Source organism: Rhinoderma darwinii, unplaced genomic scaffold, assembly GCF_050947455.1.
Source record: "Rhinoderma darwinii isolate aRhiDar2 unplaced genomic scaffold, aRhiDar2.hap1 Scaffold_4296, whole genome shotgun sequence".
Lineage (NCBI taxonomy): Eukaryota > Metazoa > Chordata > Amphibia > Anura > Rhinodermatidae > Rhinoderma > Rhinoderma darwinii.
The window spans coordinates 1-22,148 of record NW_027463815.1 but is presented as its reverse complement, the minus strand read 5'-3'; the positions used below and the strand labels follow the sequence as shown (position 1 = coordinate 22,148).

At 46.4% G+C, this 22,148-nt stretch overlaps 1 protein-coding gene across 1 annotated transcript in view; it reads left to right on the top strand.

Annotated features, from left to right (window-relative positions):
* LOC142711564 (transmembrane protein 182-like) overlaps positions 1-19,761 on the top strand; it is a 32,841-nt gene extending 13,080 nt beyond the window's left edge. The window contains exons 3-5 of the mRNA XM_075848589.1: positions 3,646-3,744; positions 14,010-14,147; positions 19,340-19,761. Of these exons, the coding sequence (XP_075704704.1) occupies positions 3,646-3,744; positions 14,010-14,147; positions 19,340-19,569 (467 nt within the window). The 3' untranslated portion in view covers positions 19,570-19,761. The remainder of the gene's footprint in view (positions 1-3,645; positions 3,745-14,009; positions 14,148-19,339) is intronic.
* Positions 19,762-22,148: the final 2,387 nt, after the last annotated feature.

Below are 22,148 nucleotides of genomic sequence, written 5' to 3'. Positions count from 1 at the left end.
GCGTGTATATATTCCTCTTCACCCAATCAGAGTGTATATATTCCTCTTCACCCAATCAGCGTGTATATATTCCTCTTCACCCAATCAGCGTGTATATATTCCTCTTCACCCAATCAGTGTGTATATATTCCTCTTCACCCAATCAGCGTGTATATATTCCTCTTCACCCAATCAGCGTGTATATATTCCTCTTCATCCAATCAGCGTGTATATATTCCTCTTCATCCAATCAGAGTGTATATATTCCTCTTCACCCAATCAGAGTGTATATATTCCTCTTCACCCAATTAGCGTGTATATATTCCTCTTCATCCAATCAGAGTGTATATATTCCTCTTCACCCAATCAGAGTGTATATATTCCTCTTCACCCAATCAGCGTGTATATATTCCTCTTCACCCAATCAGAGTGTATATATTCCTCTTCACCCAATTAGCGTGTATATATTCCTCTTCATCCAATCAGAGTGTATATATTCCTCTTCACCCAATCAGCGTGTATATATTCCTCTTCACCCAATCAGAGTGTATATATTCCTCTTCACCCAATCAGAGTGTATATATTCCTCTTCACCCAATTAGCGTGTATATATTCCTCTTCACCCAATTAGCGTGTATATATTCCTCTTCACCCAATCAGCGTGTATATATTCCTCTTCATCCAATCAGCGTGTATATATTCCTCTTCATCCAATCAGAGTGTATATATTCCTCTTCACCCAATTAGCGTGTATATATTCCTCTTCATCCAATCAGAGTGTATATATTCCTCTTCACCCAATCAGAGTGTATATATTCCTCTTCACCCAATCAGCGTGTATATATTCCTCTTCACCCAATCAGCGTGTATATATTCCTCTTCATCCAATCAGCGTGTATATATTCCTCTTCATCCAATCAGAGTGTATATATTCCTCTTCACCCAATTAGCGTGTATATATTCCTCTTCATCCAATCAGAGTGTATATATTCCTCTTCACCCAATCAGAGTGTATATATTCCTCTTCACCCAATCAGCGTGTATATATTCCTCTTCACCCAATCAGAGTGTATATATTCCTCTTCACCCAATTAGCGTGTATATATTCCTCTTCATCCAATCAGAGTGTATATATTCCTCTTCACCCAATTAGCGTGTATATATTCCTCTTCATCCAATCAGAGTGTATATATTCCTCTTCACCCAATCAGAGTGTATATATTCCTCTTCACCCAATCAGAGTGTATATATTCCTCTTCACCCAATCAGCGTGTATATATTCCTCTTCACCCAATCAGCGTGTATATATTCCTCTTCACCCAATCAGAGTGTATATATTCCTCTTCACCCAATCAGCGTGTATATATTCCTCTTCACCCAATCAGCGTGTATATATTCCTCTTCATCCAATCAGAGTGTATATATTCCTCTTCACCCAATCAGCGTGTATATATTCCTCTTCATCCAATCAGAGTGTATATATTCCTCTTCACCCAATCAGAGTGTATATATTCCTCTTCACCCAATCAGCGTGTATATATTCCTCTTCACCCAATCAGTGTATATATTCCTCTTCACCCAGAGTGTATATATTCCTCTTCACCCAATCAGCGTGTATATATTCCTCTTCACCCAATCAGCGTGTATATATTCCTCTTCACCCAATCAGCGTGTATATATTCCTCTTCACCCAATCAGCGTGTATATATTCCTCTTCACCCAATCAGCGTGTATATATTCCTCTTCACCCAATCAGCGTGTATATATTCCTCTTCACCCAATCAGCGTGTATATATTCCTCTTCATCCAATCAGCGTGTATATATTCCTCTTCACCCAATCAGAGTGTATATATTCCTCTTCACCCAATCAGCGTGTATATATTCCTCTTCACCCAATCAGCGTGTATATATTCCTCTTCACCCAATCAGAGTGTATATATTCCTCTTCACCCAATCAGCGTGTATATATTTCTCTTCATCCTGGTGTCTAGAGAGCTTATTAATAATATTCCCGGGGTTTATATTATTAGTGTTCATTTCACTGGGATCACGTGGGTTAATAATTATTTCTCTGGTGTCTTGAGGGTTAATAATAATTTTGTGCCAATTTTCAGATGTAGAATTATTCTTCCAAAATTCAGCGGCCACAGCGGGGGATTTGTTTAGATTGGTGTTTCTCTAACGAGCGCTGGAGTAAGTTGCGCACATCTTAATACATTAGACACGTCCCCGGCCGTCGGCGCACCAGATAGTCCCTTTACGGGAAGTTGCAGCACGCTTGATGTTATGCTAAAGAAAATATATATATATTATCCAGCATTTCCACCGCCACGACTACACGTGTCAGTAAGGCTCTGTTCACACGCTTACTAAAAAAAGTCTGAAAATACGGAGGAGCTTCATGGGAAAACCGCTCCTGATTTTCAGACGTTTTTTAAGCAACTCGCATTTTTTACGGCAGTTTTTGGAGCTGTTTTTCTATAGAGTCTATGAAAACGCGTTCTGCTTCCGGTTTTTCGGCCGTTTACAGCCCGAAAAACGGCCGAAAATAAACCGTGTGAACATTCTCTAAAAGTGCGTCTGATCCTCCTGGAAAGTGAACCAGCGATGGCTTTTTACTCTATTTATTAAAATAGAAACTGTCACTTGGACACAGACTGAAGTAGAACGGTTTTGTAATAGAAACACAGAATAATCCACCACTTTTGGTGGCACTATTAGATATATGCAAAACAATGAGTGATGTCATGTCCGGGGGATCTGTATCAGAAGGCAGCGGGACCCTATCAGCACCAGGATTAATATTATTGAAGGTTTGTGAATGATGTGATGAAGATCGGTGATTAATAAATGAATGTAAGAATTGTATAGCTGCAGCAGCACTCACTCACAGCAATGGCTGCCTGTCTAACTAATACACTGACTGACTCCTCTCTCTCGCTCTATAAAATCTATCTCTCTATTATTTAAATCTATTCTCTTCTCCTCACTATGATACACATTGACACTAATCCACTATCTATCTGTATTCTGTGTTTTACGATCTTTCACTCTTTGTCTGACGTCCTCTCTCTCCTCTCTCACTCTCTGTCTGACGTCCTCTCTCTCCTCTCTCACTCTTTGTCTGACGTCCTCTCTCTCCTCTCTCACTGTCTGCCTGACGTCCTCTCTCTCCTCCCTGTATCCCCACAAAGCAGCAGCATTTCCTGGTTGGGCTGTTTATAGTGGCTATAACTCCTATGACTGTCCGTGACTTACACCTATTTATATGATTGGCTGTGCTAGAGGGAGCGCTGCCAGCAAGACATTATTTACAAACCGGATGGGCCGTCATCCGAGGTTGTGAGATTCTTCTCCTCTGTCCTTTTGTATTCTGATGTCTAAAATAGTAGCCTGCATTTTCAGCTATTCATGCGGGACAAATCCCAAAAGTTTCAGATTTCCAAAAATGTTTAAGACATTCGTAACAAACTCTATTGGTGTAGAATCGATTGGCTCATCTCTAGTGATCAGGCTGTCAGAGCAACAAAAGGTCTTTGAGTAGACCACACCAGTCACATTAAGATGGGGTACACACTGAGCCTGGCGGCACGGAGCCTGTAAGTCTTCTCTGGACCCTCAGCACTGATCTTACATAACTCTAATATATAAACTTTTCTCTTCAGCCAGTCAAGCACATCCCAAACACTGCATCCAGGGATACCTGTTCCCCATGCCGATAGCTCCTGGACCGGTCCCACATCCATCATATGATCCAACAGCAGGTAGGTCGTCCTGATATTCTTAATCATCCATCTTGTCATATTACTGAGAAAAGCCAGAACGTGACTAATAATAATAATATGTCTAGTAAAAGTTGCAGGGCGGTATATATAGTGAGTATATGAAAGACTTTGAATATCAAATTACAGTTTACATATAGAATTACTCTCCATAAAGTCACTGTGTACATACATTACATTACTTATCCTGTACTGATCCTGAGTTATATCCAGTATTATACTCCAGAGCTGCACTCACTATTCTGCTGGTGGAGTCACTGTGTACATACATTACATTACTTATCCTGTACTGATCCTGAGTTATATCCTGTATTATACTCCAGAGCTGCACTCACTATTCTGCTGGTGGAGTGACTGTGTACATACATTACATTACTTATCCTGTACTGATCCTGAGTTACATCCTGTATTATACTCCAGAGCTGCACTCACTATTCTGCTGGTGGAGTCACTGTGTACATACATTACTTATCCTGTACTGATCCTGAGTTATATCCTGTATTATACTCCAGAGCTGCACTCACTATTCTGCTGGTGTAGTCACTGTGTACATACATTACATTACTTATCCTGTACTGATCCTGAGTTACATCCTGTATTATACTCCAGAGCTGCGCTCACTATTCTGCTGGTGGAGTCACTGTGTACATACATTACTTATCCTGTACTGATCCTGAGTTATATCCTGTATTATACTCCAGAGCTGCACTCACTATTCTGCTGGTGTAGTCACTGTGTACATACATTACATTACTTATCCTGTACTGATCCTGAGTTATATCCTGTATCTCTTTATTTTATATAAATTTACAAAACATAAACTGAAAAACAAATACATAACTAATTCCATATAACCAAAAAGTCACAACCCAATTCTTATAAACAAATTTTCTTATATACATCTCTGTATATGAGAAGAGAAAACGATACCAGACCCGGCCACATACACCCCACTCTTATATACTTACATCTACACTTCATCCGAAGCTAAACAATAACTAGAATATATACAAACATCGTATAAACGTAATCCAAAGTACTAACAGAAAATCCCCCGACCCGCGTCACCCAAGGGCCTAAAGAAACAACATAATAATGATGATAATAATAATCAAACAACATAATAACAAATAAAATAATAATAATAACAAAAACAATCCAAAATATAATAATACTAATCCCAATTTTTTTTTTTTTTTTTTTTTTTATATATATATATATATTTTTTAATCACACTATACACATCCTGACTTTCCCTAACCTTACCCTTCTTACCTAAACTCCACCACCCCAGCCAGCATCTCGCCTCATGTCCTCTCACGTCCGCATAGTCCAGATGCTGGCCCCCACCACCACACCCAACACCCCAGCCCAGCCCCCCGCCCCATGTCCTCCCATGTCCGCATAGTCCGGGGCTGGGTCAGGCAAACCCCCCCCCCCCGACCCCCTCCCAACCTATCTATTAACCCCCTTAAGTCTATCCCTATTCTAACAACATTTCTACATTATAATACAATACACGTCACCAACCTGTCCAAATACCAAACCATATACAAAATACACCGTACCCGAAAGCACCAAGTTCGGTCGCTTGTAAACCTTTTTCCTGCCATTTCAATCCTAAACAAAACAAAAATCTTCCTGTGCTTACCTAGCCCATCACCAGATAGAGAGAAGGGAAAGCCCCCCCCCAGAGGTCAAGGTACCACGTCCACCGCTGCACCCTCCCTATCGCTTGCCCTATCTCCTTACCCTATTACTAGCCCTTTCTTGACCCTATTGAAAGCTGACCCTATGCCGACCCTCACCTTTCCCTTATTCCGAGCCCTATCGCTATATTTTTTTTGGTGCCTCAGCGGAACGCAGACCCCCACCTCCAGTTGAGCACCGGTGACGACCCCCCCCCCCCTCCCTCATGAAGGCAGACACATTAAGGCACCCAAAAGGAAAAGCCCCTCCAAAGACGAGAGGCTTTGGATGCTCCCAATCTGCCAACCTCCAAAGAATGCACCTTCACCAGGTCACCCATGATATTGCTAACAACCTCATCCACTAGGAGGATTTTCTTCTGGGTAGAAACTAGACATCGTGCATTCCACATAAAGTGCCTGACCACTATACTGACTAGAAACAAGGTGCAATGGTCCCTACCACCGAGGTCTCCGAACACTCCATAGGCCCACCCAGCATAGGAGAGGCTGGTTAGGCCTGGCCAACCAATGGAGGCTCCCACCCTTTTGTATACCTCTGTATTGAAAGGGCAATGAAGCAGGAAATGCTCCATGCTTTCCAGCACTCCGCCACACTCCTCCCGGGGGCAATCCCGATCATCAGAGCTTCTGCACTTTAGATTGTCCCTCACATACAGTCTCCCATGGAAGCAACGCCAAGCCAGATCCCAAAACTTCTGGGGAATCCTCGCTGAATTTAAAAGTTTTAATCCCACCCCGAGGTCACTACTTGGGCAGTCTTTGAGCGCCAGGGGCTTCTGGAAGTGGGTCATCAGGACCCTCCTGTCAAGAAATTTTCTCGACATGGTCCTGATCTCCCACACCTCCAGACCCCACCGGCGAACAATCTTCAGCGCCAGGGTGGCATAAGCCGGGAGATGTCCGTGAGGTGTACGCAGGTCTTTCACTTGCCCTCCTCTCTCCCATTCCTGGAAGAAGGGCCGAAACCACCCCCTGCAGGAGGATATCCACCAAGGAGCCCTCTCTTGCCAGAGGTTTGCCAGGTTGATCTTAACAAAGGTGTTCACTAGGAACACCACCGGGTTAACCATACCTAACCCGCCTAGTGTCCTTGGTAGGTAAGTAACCTCCCTCTTGATTAGGTTGAGCCTGTTCCCCCATAACAGCTGGAAGAACAGGCTATAGACCCGAGTCCAGAGAGGTTCTGGCAAGATGCACACACTGCCCAGGTAAAGCAACATGGGCACCAGGTAGGCCTTGGCCAAGTGAACCCTTTCCCTCAGGGTTAAGGACCAACCCTTCCATTGGTCGACCTTCTGGGCAACTAGATTCAGCCTATCCTCCCAGTTCTTCTTGGGGTAATCACCCGGGCCAAATTCGACTCCTAAGATCTTAGCAGACCCCTGAGGCTCTGGAAGGGTGTCCGGGAGATCAAAACCAGGATCTCCTCCTCCCAGCCAGAGACTTTTGCACTTATCCCGGTTGATCTTGGACCCAGATGCCAATGAGTAACGCTCCACTTCCGACATCACCCACTCTGCCTCCCCTCTCGAGGAGACAAAAATGGAGACGTCGTCTGCGTACGCAACCACCCTCTGAGTGGCCTCCGGCCCCTCCAGGCCGGCCCCGACTCCCGCCAATGGCCCACGATCGATCCTTTTAAGAAAAGGATCAATTGCGAACGCATATAGCAAAGGGCTCAAGGGACAACCCTGGCGGACACCAGACCCAACCTCAAAGGGGGTTCCAACCCAACCGTTCACCAGCGCAAAAGTCTCAGCCCCAGTGTATAAGGTCTGTAGCCAATTGACAAACCCCCCCGGTAGGCCGTACCTCAGAAGGACCGACCAGAGGTACTCGTGGTCCACCCGGTCAAAAGCCTTGGCCTGGTCCAAGGACAGGATGTACCCCTCCCACCGACCAGAATTTCCCTGCTCCACTGCCTCTCTGACACTGAGGACAGCACTAAATGTGCTGCGGCCTGGAACAGAGCAATGCTGGACCGGCGAAAGGAGCCGGGATGCAAACTTCACCAGCCGATTAAACAGCACCTTTGCGAGAACCTTTCTGTCCGTATTGAGCAGCGCTATGGGACGCCAATTCTCAATACGGGTCGAGTCTTTACCCTTCGATAAAACGATCAAGGCCGACCTCCTCATTGACATTGGCAAAGTACCCGAGGAAAGGCACTCATTAAACACCTCAGTCAAGAGGGGAACTAGGGTTCCTTTAAAAGTCTTATAAAACTCGGATGTTAAGCCATCCGGCCCTGGCGATTTTTTGAGGGCAAGCCCATCAATCGCCAATCCCACTTCCTCTTCCTTGATCGAATCTATCAAAACACCGAGAGAGGGGTCTACCCCTGGCTCAGGGATGGTTTCAGCCAGGAAAGCCGACATCTCGTCTCGTTTTGGATCTTGCTTCCCCAAGAGGTGCGAGTAGAAGGATCTGACGACCTCCAAGATCCCTGATTTGGATCTCTTCAGAGATCCTGTACTATCAATCAGTCCTGTCACAACCTTACGACTCACTGACATCTTACAGTTCCTGTAGGGGTCGGGCGAGCGGTACCTCCCGAAATCCCTCTCAAGAACTAAAGATGTGTGCCTATCATACTGACACCTCCTGAGCAAAGCTTTCACCACGGAGATCTCCTCCCCACTACCCCCGGTTGAGACCAGATGTTCGAGTTTCCTCCTCAGTTCCTGATATAGGCGGTACCTACTCATGGACCTGAGGCTCGAGAGCCTGCGGAAAAATCCTGCCACCCGGACTTTAAACAACTCCCACCACTCAGACTTAGTACCACTGAGATCCAACAAAGGTACCTGGCTCTGAAGAAAATCCTCAAAGGCCTGTCTTATCTCCGCTTCTTCCAAGAGAGTAGAATTCAGCCTCCATATACCTCTTCCCATCTGGAGGGACTCTGCAATGTTCAAAGAGAAAATAATCATACAGTGATCGGAGAACTCCACCTCAACAACGGACACTGGTGAAGAGATGGCTTCCTCCTTCAAAAAAAACCTGTCTATCCTAGACCTACAACTACCTCTACGATAGGTGAAACCCGAGTGGCCTGGGGTATGCCTGATGTGGATATCCACCAGGCGAGCATCGCTAACTATATTTTTTAATGCTACACTATCGTAGGTCAATTTTTTATCTCCGGAACCTCCTCTATCTCGGGGTCTCATGACAGTATTGAAGTCCCCTCCAAAGATAACTTGTCGACCTGAAAAAAGGAAAGGCTTAATCCTCATGAAGAGACTTTTACAGTCCCATTTGCTCTGGGGTCCGTATATATTGATTAGTCTTAATTCCTGTCCCCTCATGAGGACATCTAAGATCAAGCACCTCCCCATTTCTAACTCAATCATCCGTCGGCATGTTACCGGTGCGGTGAAAAGGACCGCCACTCCGCTATAGGGCTCAGCCGCAAGAGACCAGTAGGAGGGCCCGCGTCGCCACTCCCTCCTAGATTTAACGACGTCTGCCAAAAGTGACAGCCTGGTCTCCTGCAAAAACAAAATGTCGGCTTCAACTCGGCCAAGAAAATCAAAGGCTGCAAATCTCGCCCTATCTGACTTAATGCTGGCAACGTTAATTGATGCCAGCGTCAACGGAGTGGGTGCCGCCATCATGGATGTTTGAGTTAGACGGCTTTCTTCTTCCCACCCCCCCCTCTATCTGATGAGGACCCCCCTTCTTTGCCTCGCTTCTTGCAAACTGAGGAGTCCATATTCACCACCCTATTCCCATCTTCATCCCCAAGTACCGGGTCAACCTCCCCCTCTGGGGGCAACGGCCCCTGCAGCAGGGGAGGCTCAACGACTCTAGGGTGCCCTACCATGCCCTCCCTCTTAGTATGAGAGGCTGGAATGTCCACGAGAGCATGGTATCGATCAGTAGAGCGCACCAGGGGGGTACAGGATTTACCTTCCTGGGCCAGGGCGGGGCCAGATGTATTTGGCCCTTGGGTTTTGCCCGGTGTCCCTTTTGCTGTAGGCTGAGTCCTCTCTTCCTCTCCCACACTTTCATAGTGGGAGGACTGAGAGTCCTCAGCCCTCTGCTCCCTTTGGATCCTCCTCATCTCCCCATTCAATTCGGCCTCCCCAGGGGCATCAGATTCAGGGGGGGCATCCAGATCCGAATCAGAGGTTGTCCCAGTTTCCTGGAGCGCCCTCCAAATCCTCTCCTTCCTTCGCTTCTCCGCCCTTCTCTGGCGAGAAGGGGGACCCTTCTTTGCATTCTTCCCTTGCCCCTGTGCCCCATCGTCCCTGCCCGCACCCTCACCCACGGAGGCCTCCCTCCTTTCATCCTCCGCAGGTTTGGAACAAGCATTGACAACAGAGCGAGGACACCGACTGAACGGGTGACCTAAGTCACCACACAGGTTGCAGCGAATACGGTCACACGATGCGGCTAGATGACCAATCCCCCCACAATGAGCACACTTCTGCACCTTGCAGCCTGCACTCAAATGTGAGGGGTCGCCACACCGGTGACACAACTTCGGCTGCCCCTGGTAGAAGACAAGGATCCGATCTCTTCCCAGGAAAGCAGACGATGGTATGTGGGACACCGTCTGTCCCAGACGCTTTAATTTAACCATGAACGTCCAGGCCCCTGACCAGATGCCAAACTCATCCATGTTCTTCCGTGGCATCTCTACTACCTCTCCGTACCTTCCCAACCAGGTCATGATATCAATACAAGAGAGTGACTCATTACGGGTAAGAACGGTCACTCTCTTGGGACCACTTTGGCGAGAAATTGCTTGTGCAGCAAAGTCTCGCCAGCCAGGCTCGTCCTTCATCAGCTCGTAGTTCCCCCAGAAGACCTCAAGGCCCCATAGGTGAACAAAGCTGATGTCAAACTCGACCGAGCCATGAGGATGTATCAAGGCAAAGATGTCACTCGCCTTGAAGCCCATCCCCAGCAGCAGCTCCACCACCCTCTTTCTGGGAGGGCACGCATCATTGCCACGCCACCGGAGACGGACCACATTCCTCCTGGCTACAGCCTGCCCGGCTGTTGGGAGCGACCACTGATCTCCTCGTTGCTCTCGGAAGGCATTTAGACCATATCTGTCTATCCAGAAAGACAGGTCCTTCTGCACTCCCCCTATGGTTAGGGTTTGCTTTCCCTCTCTTAAAGCGTCCAAGAGACGTTGTTGCAAGTTACCGTCCCCGGACCTTGAGGATGAAGATGGGTGGGCCCGCTGTCCCCCCGCTGCCACACCAGCATAAGACCTGCCGGATGTCACAGCAAGAGGAGCGCCAGGCCCATTGCCCCTGGTTGATACCCCATCCCCACCACCCACCACCTCACCACCTACAGACACAGCACTCAACACCCCATTACCAGCAGACACTCCAGCAACTTTATTTACAGACACCTGCATACCCCCAGCAGTTCCCACATCCACAGCCGCAACTTTTTTATTTAACCCACCAGGTCCCCCTGCAGTCATCCTTCTGGCCAGGCCTGGTTCTATGTTCTGTATTTTTGCTGTACATTTTGTGTGGGTAGACACTGCTTCAGTCTCCGCATCATCAGGCACCTTTGCAGGGACGCCACCAGATGTTATAAGCGGTGTCCCCGCTGTGCCCTCCGCCTCATTAACCTCCATCTTTTCTATGTGCGGAACATTTTTGGGAAAGGGGCCACCGCCGCCCCCGACGCCAGCAGCCCCCTTCTCGCCTACACCACTTTTCAGTGATGCGGACGAAGGAGCCACTGACGTCACTGGACCCGCCTCCGGCGCCGGACCACTCCCCCCTCCCACAGAGGAGTGGCCAACAGAGCCGGAGCCCCCTCTGTGACCGCCCTTGTCTGGAACGTCTGACGGCTTGACACCGACAGACTTCCGGCTTTCAGACACCACATCCGGTTTCTGGTTTACCCGTTCTCCAGACCGCTGACTCGCATCAGAGACCAGTTTCCCGGGCTCGCCATTAACCGGACACGGGGACACACCCCCTGGCGTCACCAGGCCACCAGTACCGCCCCCTTTGCAGGGGTTGGCGTCCGGCGCCATTTTGACCACCACGTGTTCTAATGCCGGACCCGTAACACTCTCCTCGCATTCCCGCTCCAGCCCCACTGCAGAGGCTTGAGCTGGGGGTCTTGCGGGACCTGCGCCCTGATCCTGACTTGCATCAGGCTCAGAGCACAGGAAGGATCTTGCTGTGTACACCATTTTAAATGAACCTTCAGCAGATTTTTTTTCCTTTGTCTTTTTTTTCTTCTTAAATTTTTTTTTCTTTTGCTTTTCCTCCTCTGCGGGTAACTCCGCACCAAAACAAAATCCCTGGAAGGATACCGGCGACTCCACGTTACGGATCTGTGTAAGTAATCCTGGAGGCCGCTCACTGTCAGTTTCAAAACACTCCTGATTATTCCCAGCTGTGAGTCCACCCTCCTCCTCCTCACTGCTCCTGGGTGCCTCAGAATCTGAGCCTTCTCTGGACTTTGCATTCTCATGCTCCATTTTCTCCCCCACAATTTCCTTTGCTGTGTCTGGGGCTCTGCTGTCTTCCTCCACACTTTCTATTTTTATAGGTTCTGCCATCTCGGCAAACCTCTCTTCATTTTTTAATTTTTCACCAAACACCCCTCCGCCTGCCAAAATCTCCTCACGTCTTTCTTCCACTTCTTTTATTTCCTCCAACAAGGATTTCACATTTAAAAGGTATCGGGACCTCTTACCTCCTGAGGCTTTTGCAGCTCTTCCTCTGGCGACCGCCAAGTCCGCACGGAGCCGTTGCAGCGACTTCCTGAGGTCCCGATACTCCTCCAACCGCATAGCCAGACGGGAGCTGAAGTTCTCCACCGTCTCTCCGGTCCTCAGCTGTCCCCATTCCTCCACACGACCGTCATCCAAATGTCCGGACGGCGCTGGTCCTTCTCCAGATGACAACACCTCGATCACCCTGCCGGACCGCGTCTCCATACCCTTATCCAGGGTTCCAGCCTCAGGGGGAGCCAGGACAGCCTTGCCCCGAGATGATCTCCTCACCCCCGTGACCGTTTGCATATTCCCAGCCAGCTGGGATGACCCTCTACCCCCCGCTGGCATGCTCCGGGAGGTAGAGGTCTGAGGCTCCATCCTAGGATGGAACCCCCCTCAGGGTACTTTCCAAGCCCAGGCAGATGGTATGAGGCCTGGGCAGATAGGATAAGGAAAGTCCCTGGATCCAAGGCCTGCACGGAAGTCTCAGCAGCTCTCTCCACACGTCCTACTCCACCCACTCCAGAGCTGCACTGACTATTCTGCTGGTGGAGTCACTGTGTACATACATTACATTACTTATCCTGTACTGATCCTGAGTTACATCCTGTATTATACTCCAGAGCTGCACTCACTATTCTGCTGGTGGAGTCACTGTATACATATATTACTTATCCTGTACTGATCCTGAGTTACATCCTTTATTATACCCCAGAGCTGCACTCACTATTCTGCTGGTGGAGTCACTGTGTACATACATTACTTATCCTGTACTGATCCTGAGTTACATCCTGTATTATACTCCAGAGCTGCACTCACTATTCTGCTGGTGGAGTCACTGTGTACATACATTACATTACTTATCCTGTACTGATCCTGAGTTACATCCTGTATTATACTCCAGAGCTGCACTCACTATTCTGCTGGTGGAGTCACTGTGTACATACATTACATTACTTATCCTGTACTGATCCTGAGTTACATCCTGTATTATACTCCAGAGCTGCACTCACTATTCTGCTGGTGGAGTCACTGTGTACATACATTACATTACTTATCCTGTACTGATCCTGAGTTATATCCTGTACTATACTCCAGAGCTGCACTCACTATTCTGCTGGTGGAGTCACTGTGTACATACATTACATATCCTGTACTGATCCTGAGTTACATCCTGTATTATACTCCAGAGCTGCACTCACTATTCTGCTGGTGGAGTCACTGTGTACATACATTACATTACTTATCCTGTACTGATGCTGCGTTACACCCTGTATTATACTCCAGAGCTGCACTCACTATTCTGCTGGTGGAGTCACTGTGTGTACATACATTACATTACTTATCCTGTACTGATCCTGAGTTACATCCTGTATTATACTCCAGAGCTGCACTCACTATTCTGCTATTGGAGTCACTGTGTACATACATTACATTACTTATCCTGTACTGATCCTGAGTTACATCCTGTATTATACTCCAGAGCTGCACTCACTATTCTGCTGGTGGAGTCACTGTGTACATACATTACATTACTTATCCTGTACTGATCCTGAGTAACATCCTGTATTATATACATATCCATATTGCGGGATACTACAAATATAAAGTATACTGCGCGGTATGGGAGTCTGTATGGAATATATTACAGTCGACCGTTTAATGTCTTGGGCCTTTCGTGGTGTACGTGAAATGGACGCTCTTCTACTCTATGGCGATGGATATTACTGTTTGGCCTCTATTATAACTTACGTGTAGCGCAGTCGGGATCGTGATGTGAACGGCGTCTCGTCACCATTAATAACGCTGTTTTTTCCTTGCAGTTTTCAGAGGCTTCTGGACGGCGTTTATTGTTCTCGCTGTTGCCGCCAGTGTTGTCGGGGGGCTCCTGCTGGTCTGCGCAGTTCCATTTGCGGCGGCCCTGCTCTATCGAGTGGGAGGCGGATTTCTCATCACTGCCGGTAAGACGCCAAGTCAGGAAATAAGTCAGGAAATAAGTCAGGAAATAAGTCAGGAAATAAGAGGCCCTGATGCCGCGAACGCCAAAATCTCATGTCTGAAGGGAAAGAACATCTCAAGAGCAAAATACAGAAATCTCCGTCAAAAGCAACCTGTCCCCGCCCCCAGAAAACTGTCGCTGCCCCCCAGAAAACTGTCCCTGCCCCCCCAGAAAACTATCCCCACCCCCGGATAATTGTCTCTGCCCCCCGTAAACCTGTTCCCTCCCATGGCGCCATTTGCACAAAGTACAATTGGAAAGTTCTATAAATATATATGTAAGAACCACCATGGGCGGGAAAGACAGCGGAGGAAATCAGAACAAAGTAAAATTCCAATAATCCAACAAGTAAAGGTCCAGAAATTCCAGTAATCCGAACAACAACAACAACAACAACACCACCACACTAATACACAAACAACAAACACAACCTGCACATACACCCCACCTGCACATACACCCCACCTGCACATCATACTGACCATTTCACAAATCAGCAGAAGACAGAGAAGAAAGATCACATGACCTTCGGTGGGTGCTCGGCGGGCTTCCCCATAATGCCTTGCATTCAGCCCTCCCTCCAGCACACCCAATCATGAGGGGTGTATGTGTAAGTCACTGTCATATGAGTCATAGCCACTATAAACTGCCCGACCAGAAAATGCTGCTGCTTTGTGGGGATACAGAAAAGAGAGAGGACGTCAGACAGATAGTGAGAGAGGAACGTCAGACAGATAGTGAGAGAGGAGAGAGAGGACGTCAGACAAATAGTGAGAGAGGAGAGAGAGGACGTCAGACAGATAGTGAGAGGAGAGAGGGCGTCAGACAGAGTGAAAGGAGAGAGAGGACGTCAGACAGAGAGTGTGAGATTGTAAAACATAGAATACAGATAGATAGAGGATTAGTCTCAGTGAGTGTTTCATAGTGAGGAGAAGAGAATGCATTAATTTGATAGAGAGATAGATTTTAGAGTGAGAGATGAGTCAGTGTCAGTGTGTTTGACAGGCAGCCATTGCTGTGAGTGAGTGCTGCTGCAGCTATACAATTCTTACATTCACATTTGTGAATCACCGATCCTCATCACATCATTCACAAATCTTCTTCAATATTATTAATCCTGGTGCTGATTGCGTGTCGCTGCCTGCTGATACAGATGTCACGGACGTAACATGACACATTTTTTTTCATATATCTTCTATTAGTGCCCCCAAAAGGGATAATTGCTGGATGTTTTTTTTTTTTTCATTTTAAAAAGCATAAATATTCGGACAGTGCAGTATAAACAGGCTGTTTGTCACCACCGGCTGCCCTCCTTTTACCCATGGTCATATGTGTTGCTGCCATTTGATATTACTAATGCTATGTTGACGTTCAAGAGCTTGAAATGGGGGGGGGGGGGGGGGCGGCTGGTGGGGAATACAATCCTAGAAGACCTCAGAGCATCAAACACAACTTTTAGATTTACGACAAGTTTATTAGGACCAAATCTAATCTGACGGCATTTCATTTAAAATCAGACCTGGAGGAAATTTTGGAAATCTCGCTCATCACTGTTTAGGGCGTGTTATTATAGGCCACACATTTTTTTTTACACCAGAATACCCGTTTACTTCTGGATCAGGGCTGAGCGCTCCGCTAGTAGAGTATAGTGTGCGCTACGTCCCAACATCTTCATCCGGCACCTCTACTGGACTACTAGGTTGTAACTGAGAATTGCTGGAAAACTCGTGCAGTCGTGGCGTGTTACATGAAGGCCACGTCTATTTATCCCCATTATTTCAAAATTGTAGGTGTGGGAGAAGTGTCAGGGGAAATCTGATGTTCAGTCTGGAAACTTCCCTAATGGTGTCAATGCATATGACCTAGTATATGGTGACCCCCCCAGACACATCATCCTGTGTCACTGCCTCCAGAGCACAAACACGTTACTGGAGACACGTTACTGGAGACACGTTACTGGAGACACGTTACTGGAGACACGTTACTGGAGACACGTTACTGGAGACACGACACAGGAGACACGACACAGGAGACACGACACAGGAGACACGACACAGGAGACACGACACAGGAGACACGACACAGGAGACACGACACAGGAGACACGACACAGGAGACACGACACAGGAGACACGTTACTGGAGACACGTTACTGGAGACACGTTACTGGAGACACGACACAGGAGACACGTTACTGGAGACACGTTACAGGAGACACGACACAGGAGACACGACACAGGAGACACGTTACCGGAGACACGTTACCGGGGACACGTTACTGGAGACACGTGGCTGTAGAAATGTTACTGTGCTTTAATGAGCCATGAAGCTTTGAAGGGAGTCCTTGTCCAATGTGATGAACCTGCTCCCGGTATTGGAAAACCATCAAATGCACGGTGTCCTAATGAATTACCGGCCCCTTAACACAGGAGAGGAGGATTTTATTGGCAGCGACCTGCTGGACGGGGGCCGGACGCCATCACTTCGCTTGTTTTATGCGCCACATATAAAATGTTTACAGAAAAGAAGAGGACGCTGGCTGCAAGGTTTGATCAAAGGGGAAGGGGCACAAATTTTATGTAACCTCCCTATTGATCCGGCAACTACAGTAACGAATCTCATACGATATAAACATCAAGATGTTTCTATATAATGGCTGCACTTCTGAACAGCATTTTACTGGTTAAATCTACAGATATCGCTCAATAACTCGGCAAATCCTTTGCTTTACTGATCCTGAGTCACATCTTGTAATGTACTCCAGTCCCCTCCAGAGCTGTACTCTGAATTATGCAGTTTCTTCCTGTCTTATACTCCATTCACATCCAGAGCTGCAGTCAGAATTCTGCTATTACATCATGTCTTAGACTCCGGATGCTTTCAGAGCTGCAGTCACAATTCTGCTGTTATATCATGTCTTATACTCCAGTAGCATCCAGAGCTGCATTTACTGTATTCACTGTATTTTACAATGTAACCACTACATCTTCCACAACTCACTACAGGTGACCCATTCTCTGAGGAATAATAGAAAGCCAGCATAATTGTGAATGCAGGTTTGGAGGTGACTGGAGTATAAGACATGATGTGTGCGCAGTTCTGAATAAGATTAAAGAATATGACTGGGGAAGCAGCAAAAATAGGCCAGGTCTCTGGATTACACAACTTTATCTGGAAGGGTTAATCTTGATGTGTCTTTTTCCAAACTATGTAACTCTGGAATAATTCTGAATGCAGCTCTGGATGTGACTGGAGTTACACAATTACTCTATATTATATGTATATTTAATCTGTAATCTAAGATATTTCATGTAAAGATGGGATTATGGAGGAAGACTTCACTGCAAACCTTCCCATCCTAGAATGGCTGATAACAGGCAGCAGTAGCATTCATAGATACAGTACCGTTCAAAAGTTTAGGGTCACTTAGAAATTTCCTTATTTTTGACAGAAAAGCCCAGTTTTTTTCAATGAAGATAACATGAAATGAATCAGAAATCCACTCTATACATTGTTAATGTGGTAAATGACTATTCTAGCTGCAAACGTCTGGTTTTTAATGCAATATCTACATAGGTGTATAGAGGCCATTCCCAGCAACCATCACTCCAGTGTTCTAATGGTACATTGTGTTTGCTGACTGTGTTAGAAGGCTAATGGATGATTAGAAAACACTTGAAAACCCTTGTGCAATTATGTTAGCACCGCTGTAAACAGTTTTGCTGTTTAGAGGAGCTATAAAACTGACCTTCCTTTGAGATAGTTGAGAATCTGGAGCATTACATTTGTGGGTTCGATTAAACTCTCAAAATGGCTAGAAAAAGAGAGCTTTCATGTGGAACTCGACAGTCTATTCTTGTTCTTAGAAATGAAGGCTATTCCATGCGAGAAATTGCCAAGAAACTGAAGATTTCCTACAACGGTGTGTACTACTCCCTTCAGAGGACGGCACACACAGGCTCTAACCAGAGTAGAAAGAGAAGTGGGAGGCCCCGCTGCACAACTGAGCAACAAGACAAGTACATTAGAGTCTCTAGTGTGAGAAATAGACACCTCACAGGTCCTCAACTGGCAGCTTCATTAAATAGTACCCGCAAAACGCCAGTGTCAACGTCTACAGTGAAGAGGCGACTCCGGGATGCCGGCCTTCAGGGCAGAGTGGCAAAGAAAAAGCCATATCTGAGACTGGCTAATAAAAGGAAAAGATTAATATGGGCAAAAGCTCAGACATTGGACAGAGGAAGATTGGAAAAAAGTGTTATGGACGGACGAATGGAAGTTTGAGGTGTTTGGATCACACAGAAGAACATTTGTGAGACGCAGAACAACTGAAAAGATGCTGGAAGAGCCGGACGCCATCTGTCAAGCATGGTGGAGGTCATGTGGTGGTCTGGGGTAAAGTGGGAGATTTGTACAAGGTAAAAGGGATTGTGAATAAGGAAGGCGATCACTCCGCAACGCCATGCCATACCCTGTGGACAGCGCTTGATTGGAGCCAATTTCATCCTACAACAGGACAATGACCCAAAGCACCTCCGAATGATGCCAGAACTATTTAGGGAAGAAGCCGGCAGCCGGTATTCTATCTGTAATGGAGTGGCCAGCGCAGTCACCAGATCTCAACCCCATAGAGCTGTTGTGGGAGGAGCTTGACCGTATGGGACGCAAGAAGTGCCCATCAAGCCAATCCAACTTGTGGGAGGGGCTTCTGGAAGCATGGGGGGGGGGGGGGGGAATGTCTCCCGATGACCTCAGCAAATTAACCGCTCGAATGCCAAAGGTCTGCAATGCTGGAATTGCTGCAAATGGAGCGACGAAAGCAAAGTCTGAAGGAGAAAATCATTATTTCTAACCTTGTCAATGTCTGGACTGTATTTTCTAGTCATTTTGCAACTCATTTGATAAATATAAGTGTGAGATTTCATGGAAAACACAACATTGTCTGGGTGACCCCAAACTTTTGAACGGTAGTGTATATAGTAGACAATTCCAGAAGTGGATATAGTCACATAATGTAGGTGGGTGGGGGGGGGGGGGGGGGTGTCGGCCCCTCTTGGTGCCGCTGTAGAATATACAGATCATTTTGCTCCCCCGTCTGGTGGGTTCTCTCTGTCCTGTAATGAAGTCGTTGACGCTCTTGTCCTCTCCTTGCAGGGGTGCTGCTCGCCCTCCTTGTCGCCCTCTTCGCCCTGTGGAAGGAGTTTGCTGCTGACCTGGAGAAATACATCTTATTAGAAAGAAGCCAGACCTGCCCGCCGGACGCCCACCTCCATGTCTATTACGGATGGTCGTTCATGTTTGCAGCGGCCGGGGCCCCCCTGGTGCTCCTCTCCGGGACCTTGTTCCACTGTATCAGCCGCAGCCTCGCTGTACAAGAGAAGTAAATGACGGGTCAAGGGTCGTGATTGAAGATTTTGTATTATAGAGATGGACACTGACGCTGAGCGCATTAATGAGGGACCCCCTCCCCCGCTGGGAGGATAACTGCGCCCGGGACGTGTTCCATGGTCAGGACTCTTATATGTTTCTGCTTGTGACACCTTCTGCTCACATTTCCCTAAATTGTTTCCAATAAAATGTCGCAAACCAAAGACGTCTGAGTCGTTAATGTCCCCAATGACACCAAGGTTGTCAGGGGAGTCTACATTGTCCATACATGAGGGAAGGGGACGCTCCATAGGGGACGCTCCATAACAAAAGGGAACATTAAACCTAAAGGGGTTCTCCATGATTGGACGTAGTAACCTGATGCTGGGCAGTGTATATACTATCTGGGCAGTGTATATACTATCTGGGCAGTGTATATACTATCTGGGCAGTGTATATGCTATCTGGGCAGTGTATATGCTATCTGGGCAGTGTATATACTATCTGGGCAGTGTATATACTATCTGGGCAGTGTATATACTATCTGGGCAGTGTATATGCTATCTGGGCAGTGTATATGCTATCTGGGCAGTGTATATAATATCTGGGCAGTGTATATAATATCTGGGCAGTGTATATAATATCTGGGCAGTGTATATACTATCTGGGCAGTGTATATAATATCTGGGCAGTGTATATACTATCTGGGCAGTGTATATACTATCTGGGCAGTGTATATGCTATCTGGGCAGTGTATATAATATCTGGGCAGTGTATATACTATCTGGGCAGTGTATATAATATCTGGGCAGTGTATATACTATCTGGGCAGTGTATATACTATCTGGGCAGTGTATATACTATCTGGGCAGTGTATATGCTATCTGGGCAGTGTATATACTATCTGGGCAGTGTATATGCTATCTGGGCAGTGTATATGCTATCTGGGCAGTGTATATACTATCTGGGCAGTGTATATAATATCTGGGCAGTGTATATACTATCTGGGCAGTGTATATACTATCTGGGCAGTGTATATACTATCTGGGCAGTGTATATACTATCTGGGCACTGTATATACTATCTGGGCAGTGTATATACTATCTGGGCAGTGTATATACTATCTGGGCAGTGTATATGCTATCTGGGCAGTGTATATGCTATCTGGGCAGTGTATATGCTATCTGGGCAGTGTATATACTATCTGGGCAGTGTATATAATATCTGGGCAGTGTATATAATATCTGGGCAGTGTATATACTATCTGGGCAGTGTATATACTATCTGGGCAGTGTATATACTATCTGGGCACTGTATATACTATCTGGGCACTGTATATACTATCTGGGCACTGTATATACTATCTGGGCACTGTATATACTATCTGGGCACTGTATATACTATCTGGGCAGTGTATATACTATCTGGGCAGTGTATATACTATCTGGGCAGTGTATATACTATCTGGGCAGTGTATATGCTATCTGGGCAGTGTATATGCTATCTGGGCAGTGTATATAATATCTGGGCAGTGTATATAATATCTGGGCAGTGTATATAATATCTGGGCAGTGTATATGCTATCTGGGCAGTGTATATACTATCTGGGCAGTGTATATAATATCTGGGCAGTGTATATACTATCTGGGCAGTGTATATACTATCTGGGCAGTGTATATGCTATCTGGGCAGTGTATATACTATCTGGGCAGTGTATATACTATCTGGGCAGTGTATATACTATCTGGGCAGTGTATATGCTATCTGGGCAGTGTATATGCTATCTGGGCAGTGTATATACTATCTGGGCAGTGTATATAATATCTGGGCAGTGTATATAATATCTGGGCACTGTATATACTATCTGGGCAGTGTATATAATATCTGGGCAGTGTATATAATATCTGGGCAGTGTATATACTATCTGGGCAGTGTATATACTATCTGGGCACTGTATATACTATCTGGGCACTGTATATACTATCTGGGCACTGTATATACTATCTGGGCACTGTATATACTATCTGGGCACTGTATATACTATCTGGGCAGTGTATATACTATCTGGGCAGTGTATATACTATCTGGGCAGTGTATAAGCTATCTGGGCACTGTATATACTATCTGGGCACTGTATATACTATCTGGGCACTGTATATACTATCTGGGCAGTGTATATACTATCTGGGCAGTGTATATACTATCTGGGCAGTGTATATACTATCTGGGCAGTGTATATGCTATCTGGGCAGTGTATATACTATCTGGGCAGTGTATATACTATCTGGGCAGTGTATATGCTATCTGGGCAGTGTATATGCTATCTGGGCAGTGTATATACTATCTGGGCAGTGTATATACTATCTGGGCAGTGTATATGCTATCTAGGCAGTGTATATAATATCTGGGCAGTGTATATGCTATCTGGGCAGTGTATATACTATCTAGGCAGTGTATATAATATCTGGGCAGTGTATAAGCTATCTGGGCACTGTATATGCTATCTGGGCAGTGTATATGCTATCTGGGCAGTGTATATACTATCTGGGCAGTGTATATACTATCTAGGCAGCGTATATGCTATCTGGGCACTGTA